The 6793-nt window shown below is 34.5% G+C and overlaps 1 protein-coding gene across 1 annotated transcript; it reads right to left on the reverse strand.

The window, feature by feature from the left end:
- Positions 1-4957: 4957 nt before the first annotated feature.
- LOC110890049 lies at positions 4958-6080 on the reverse strand. The gene is made up of 3 exons (XM_022137618.1): positions 5945-6080; positions 5480-5726; positions 4958-5369 (listed from the first exon to the last, which is right to left on the reverse strand). Exons 1-3 carry the CDS (start codon positions 6078-6080, stop codon positions 4958-4960), a joined length of 795 nt encoding a protein of 264 aa, XP_021993310.1.
- Positions 6081-6793: the final 713 nt, after the last annotated feature.

Below are 6793 nucleotides of genomic sequence, written 5' to 3' on the forward strand. Positions count from 1 at the left end.
GAAATCAGAGCTTTAACAACCTAAAAAACGAATTTTCTCGTAAAACGTGCCCTGAGCTAGCATTCTAAGTCTAAGACTCGATACAAGACGAAGTCGACAGATGTATGCACTAAAAATATCAAAACCAACAAATAGGTTAGTTTTGACGAATAATAATCAGTATATACTAGTCCGAAATGCAAAATCGAACAAAACAAACAAAATTCCAGGTTCAGTAGTCTATCGCGGGGCGCGACAGACTAAGTGTTGGCTGTCGGGGGCCGCCAGAGAAGGTGGCGTGGCGCGACCGACTGTAGGACTAGGTCGCAGGGTGCCAGAGAGCTATTTCCACAGAATGTTCGCTTTAATAGCTGAAAACGCCCAACACCCATTTTCTTGTTAATCCTAACATAAAATTACCATAACTTTCATTCCGTAAGTCCGTTTTAGCCGATTCTTTTTCCTATGTGTCCGTATTAAAATTACAGATCTAACCATGTAAATTTCACTTAACGAAACCCAGTTTATAAACGTATGGTTCACAATATCCTTGTTTCGATTATTCAACCCATTAACTATATGTACATATTGTTCATCATTCTATTCTTCGGTATTCAAGACTTATTCACCCATTCCCCGGGCTTGTAATTCATGGCGTATCCGTACCATTACACGGCTTTACACGTGCATTAGAATTCCATGCTCATTTTCTAAAAATTCAAGCATGCCTCTTGTGCAACTCTTGCATCTAGTTTCTACCATTTAACCCGATATCACGGGTTCATAAACTTAGCTTAGCATAACCAATCCATTGGTGTATTGCCATCTAACATTAGCACTATATAAGACTTCCAAGTCTCTACACACAAGATCGTTTTAAGGATGTAGTTTTTACCCGTTTGGTTGTCGAGTGAAAACCATCACTTTAAAGACAACCCAAACCATTTCCAACCATTATTTTGACCCGTTTGATTGTCGTGTGAGCTTCGCCACTTCAATGACACACCAAACACGCATACTACACTATGACACCATTAACACACTAATTCCAAACGTTTATGCATAATGTAACGGGACTAAAGTCACGTACCTTTAGAGCACCCCTTTCAAGCGCGTATCCCCTCCGGCTTGTCCACTCGATGATCTGGATTCTTTGCCTAAAGAGTTCAATTCACAATCAATTTAGAACCCTTTTTATAAACTTTAACGCATAATTTGCCATAAAAATCAAACATGCGTTTTTATTGGATTTCTAACATTTCATTCCTCACTTAGGCATTTTAACGAACACCTAGCGGGTCTAATTTTTACATAACTAAAATCAAGTTCATAACTTGTTATTTTCACCAATTTCAATCACATATTTCGATTTCATCATATCAAGCATGCATACAATCACTAAAAACATCATACAGAAATCAAGTAATACTGTTTTTAACAATCATATTTCTTGGTTCATCTACTTAGTAAAACCCATTTACCCTATGAATAGATATTCATGAGTTTTATAATTTTGAGCATAATTACTGCAAATTATCATCTAAGATTCACTCCTAGACTTGTTCCCATGACAAGTTCCATCTATTCATCACAAGATCAAGTTCCAATTTCGATTTCACAATTTAGCTAAAATTTGAGATGAATCAAAGCACTTAAATTTTGCATACCTTATGATCCCTTCAACGAGGTGATCACTAATTCGTGCTTGAAACACAATTGGAACTGATTATGGCCTTCAATTTGATAGAAATTGAATGAACTAGGGTTTGTGGGGGAACCTGATGTCGCCCCTGTGTTTAGATCGACCAGACACACACTTAAGTGTGTGTTTGGTGTGATTATTTTTGTTTTAAAAGTTTTAAGATTCAAGTTTAACAACTTTAGTCCCTCCACAATTGTTTAGTTCTAATTTTAGGTATTTTAACCCACTTACATGTTATCACAAGGCTCATGACTAAATGGGTTATTTATTTCCTAGTTAGCTTATTCTTGTTTATTTTATACTTTATAATTCTAATATAAAGTTTTATATTTTCGGGGTGTTACATGTCCCATTTTCTAAGTTTGACGTTTTTTTTAAATGGCGTTATGTTGACCAAGATGAGAATATACAATTACAGAGAAAATATTAAACAGGAAAAATATTTTTTTATTATTTTTGGTGTTTTGTAAGCAATAACTTTTTGTAGTATTTTTTTAGCGTTTTGCAACTAAATGGAGAAATATAGCATTTAATTATCTTAAGAAAAAAAAAAGATTACACAAAAGAAAACCAACAAAAAAAATATAATTAAAAATCCTTGTCAGAAGGTACTTTATCCGAGAAGTATCCATCACTTCCATCGTCTTCTTCCTCGGAGTCTTCATCTAGACTTTCAAACATGTCATCACCTTCACTTTCATCGGCTTCTTGTTGCTGAAGATTCTGAAGCCTCCATTTGAACATGTCTTGCATCAACGCCATTTTTGAGTCCGTGTCTATGTTCAAACAAGTTGCGTTGTGCAATTCTTCCATGAACCCAATCCCCTGCTTTGTCATGATGTTTTCAAGCCGGTAGTCTTCCTGCTCTCCGCTGTCACATATAACGGTCACCATGTCTGTTTCCTCATCAGAATGCCATGATGTCATGACTAGGTACGATTTTTCATCTGCTTTGATTGGTCCAAATTTCCTTGTTAATGTTTTCATAAGCTTATGTTTTTCATGACATTCGTTATCCAGAGCGATGCCAAACGATAGGATACCCATCTGTACCTCTTCTTCCATCGTCAAAATTGCCTTGATCGTCCTAACATACACCCTCCTTCTGTTGTCAAAAAGCAGGACGAATCACCTGATTGCCAGAGTGTATCTCCACCAAACGATGGTTGCCATTTTTGGCGTTTTGTTAAACTTGGCATTTTTGGTAAAAGATGTTTTTGAAGAAGGATAGATTGAAGTGATTATGGAAGCGATGTTTAACGTCATTTATATAATGATGTTTTTGGCGCGTAATTTAGGAGAGAATTTCTTCTAATAAATGTTAATAACTGAATTTCAGTTACTGTGTTGTTTCCTCTTCCTGTAATCTCCAACGCGTTTTATCACTAATTTTTGGCGTTTTGTATTTTAATGGAGTTTTATTTGTTTTGAATGGCGTGTTATCATTTTTTGGTGGCGTTTTGAATTTGAGCGGTAAAAGACCTTTTTACCCTTAATGAAGCGCGTCCACTTAATAGAATTGGTGTTATTTACGATAACGCCACCGCGCCAATCTAGTCCATAGATTGTTTTGATCTGACGATCCATAACCGTTCTCACTGTTCTCCTACTTTCACCGTTTTCTCTAAATCCTGACCTATATATGTATATACGTGTTTAAAATTGAAACATAAGTATTGTATATCTATGTTTGATAATATACATGTACGTACAAATGTGTATAAATGATTGAAGGTATATGTATATAAAGTAAGATTACGGTTCTAAATATGTTTTTCTAGTATACATATGTGTAAAATACATGTTTAAAGTTGAAAAATAAGCATTGTACATATATGTTTCATACTATACACATATGTATAGTTTAAGAATTAACAATGTAGATATATATATATATATATATATATATATATATATATATATATATATAAAAGAAAAACTCGTAAAAGCATGCGATTAAAGTAAACTAAATAAATATAAAAATTCGCTTAGGGAAAATGTGTGGTCAATGCTTCTCAAGTTTCTCAATTTGAAAGTGTTTCTCTTAGGATCTCTACCGTATATATATATATATATATATATATATATATATATATATATATATATATATATATATATATATATATACATATATATATATATATAGGGTCAAGATTTAGAGAAAACGCTCAAAAGTGTGAGAACGGAGAGAACGCTTATGGATCTCAGATCAAAACAATCTATGGACTAGATGACGCGTTGGCATTTTTCGTAAATAAAATCACTTTTATTAATCTGGCGCGCTTCATTAAGGGTAAAAAGGTCTTTTGACTTAACATAAAACGCCAAACTCACGCTATTAAAATCCGCCTCAACACACATAGCACACTTCATCATAATATAACGCCATAGATATAAAACGCCAAACTTTGTTTTTAGCCAATAAAGCTGAACAAACAGTACTAAAACGACGAAACTTTATTAATAGCATTTACTGCAATAAAAATGGCGCCTAAAATACGCGCCAAAAACTTCCTATATAAACAAACTCTCAGAATTACTAAAATCCAAACCAAAACCACAAAAACCTATATTTTCCTCTACACCATTCATCTTATAAACGCCAAAAAAAACCAAAATATCAAAGATTCAAATCCATGTTTCTTTGATATACACAAGTTTCTCAATAAACTTTCACTCTATGCAATGAGCAAGATCCTTAATATAAATGCCAAAATACACAAAAACCACAAAACTTCAAAAAACCCATTTCATCATGGAGATTATATTTTTGTTCTCTATAAAGTTTAGCTAAACGGGATGGATAACATTGTTATACATCTTTCTTGACTGAGGATTAACAATGTTATCCATTTCGTTCAGCAAAACATTATGGAGTTTAGCACGACCAAAAATAGAAGTTTATGGAAGTTTTATTTAGTGGCGTTATTGTTTTTTTTTTGGCGTTTGATTTCCTTGCCTGATCTTATATTGTTTGTTATTTAACTTCGAAGTAGCATGTTATGAACAAAGAGATAGAAAAAAAAAGCCAAACTGAGAAATGTCTGTGTTCTATAGCATTGAAATAAAAAAACGCCCAACTACTCTACACAGTCTCTCAAAAGACCATCTAAATGTGTTCTGTAAGAATGACAAATACAAAATGCCAAACTACTCATCACTGGCTCTCGAAGACCTTGTCGATCTTCTTTTAATTACGGCCTGTTTGCAAGTTGATGCGTGTTGTCCATAGGCTTTGCAGTTCTGACACTATCTTTCTTTGGCCCCGGGTTTCGACTATGATTTCTTTTTGTCAATTGCTATCTCCTGTTTAGATTTCAGGCGCTTCCGAGAACCAGAACCTTTGGATTTATAACCTACAGGGACTCTTATCAGATTCTTGTCATTTTTATATTGACCAGTTATCTCGGCAAATCTATCCCTAGAACTAGCGGAAGGAGCAACAATCTGCATATCTTGAACTTTCTTCATATAAGATTGAACATGATCCTTGTATAAGGATAGCTCCTCTTTATTACCAGATAAACGGTTCAAAGTGTATTCGGTTGAGTAAATAACATCTCGCATCATACTTTGCACATCAGGATCAAGCTCGGTCATATATTCACGACTAATTGAGAATTCAGGAGAGCAGTTTGGGGAGGCCTCTTTACGCCATCTATTCAGAATGCATTGTTTTGGAAATTCCCTAATGTCCATAAGTCTCAAAACATAGAATATATGTCTACATAGCAAACCAAACTGTTCAAAACGTCTGCATGAGCAACTGCATGTGCAATCAGACTTACGGCACAATACCTGAAAAACGCCAAAAACAATATCTCTATAATGCCATGCATAAAATGTTTGTCTAAAAAAAGAAAAGAACACATTGCATATGATAAAACGCCAATAACAGAAAACGCCATAAAAACCAAAACGCCATTATTGACCTCAAATAAGGATGTACAAAGCTGTTGGAAGTCATTTACATAAAACTTAACAAACCCATCAGGCTGATCTTCGTAACGTTGATTTATGCAATTCGCAACTCCAATAAGCTCAGCTTGAACGTCACAAAAAAAACTTTTTGTATATATATCAACAGCTTGCCCTTCCAACACTTTGTAACTACTCTTCAACTAGGGTCTTTTGTATCGAGATTCATGATCATTTTTACGATGTGTGTGACGCTGTTCTTCTATTTTGCAGTCTCATAATGCGTCATGAACTCAACAAGAGTTGCTTTCGACTTGCACACTTGACCAAAAAAATGATTCTCACTCTCCGACCTGGATGTCGTTCGCATAAGACCAGACATAGGCTCCATTCTATAGTATGCAGAGATCCAAGATTCCCTAAGTGCAAAAATATCAGATAGCCCGTCATTATCTTCGAAATTGGATTCTGCAATAACCATTTCTCATTCTGATTCAAACTCTTCAGGTGTGAGAATATCCATCCACACAACACCACAGATACATTCTTTAAAATTGGTGGAATTGTATATCCTAACACCAACCTATAAATAACACGAAAACGCCATGCATATATAAAAAAAAAGACAAAACTTAATTAAAAAAACAGTAACAAGGTATAAAACGCCATGTAACTTAAAACGCATTGTATGCTAAAACGCCAAAGGTAAAAAAAGCATAACAACCTTCAGAGAAAGTTTATGCATCACATGCCACATGCATAACGGATGCCTCGTGTCAACAAATACAACAGAAAAAGCCTTCTTCATCGCTGGATGTTGGTCAGTGAGAACAACTTTTGGTTGAGAACCAACAGCTTTAAGAAAAACTCTTAACAATCAAATATTCGTATCAGCAGTTTCCGACGCCAACAATGCTGCATCAAATGTAACATTGCAGTGATGATTGTCTATACCAGTGAACGGTACAAACACCATAGAGTATCTGCATATGAAAATGCCATGAGAAATGAAACAATAATAAAACGCCATTGAATGTAAACTAGTAAAACGTCATTGCATGTAAGCTAATAAAACGCCATTGCATGTAAAATATAAAAACGCCATGCATATGAATTAATAAAACGCCAAAAACAAAGAAATTGAATTATAAAAAATTACTATACGTGGCGTCAATGAAATCACATCACCAAACA

Source organism: Helianthus annuus, chromosome 2 (assembly GCF_002127325.2).
Source record: "Helianthus annuus cultivar XRQ/B chromosome 2, HanXRQr2.0-SUNRISE, whole genome shotgun sequence".
In the NCBI taxonomy this organism is placed as follows: Eukaryota; Viridiplantae; Streptophyta; class Magnoliopsida; order Asterales; family Asteraceae; genus Helianthus; species Helianthus annuus.

What these genes read in the sequence shown, in the direction of transcription:
- LOC110890049 (XM_022137618.1), bottom strand. Translation starts at nt 6,080, where the DNA reads ATGGTTATTGCAGAATCCAATTTCGAAGATAATGACGGGCTATCTGAT. An exon ending in AACGACATCCAGGTCGGAGA is followed by an intron (nt 5,727 to 5,944) that starts GTGAGAATCATT and finishes GTGACGTTCAAG; the next exon opens with CTGAGCTTATTGGAGTTGCG. An exon ending in TTGTTTTTGGCGTTTTTCAG is followed by an intron (nt 5,370 to 5,479) that starts GTATTGTGCCGT and finishes TATGGACATTAG; the next exon opens with GGAATTTCCAAAACAATGCA.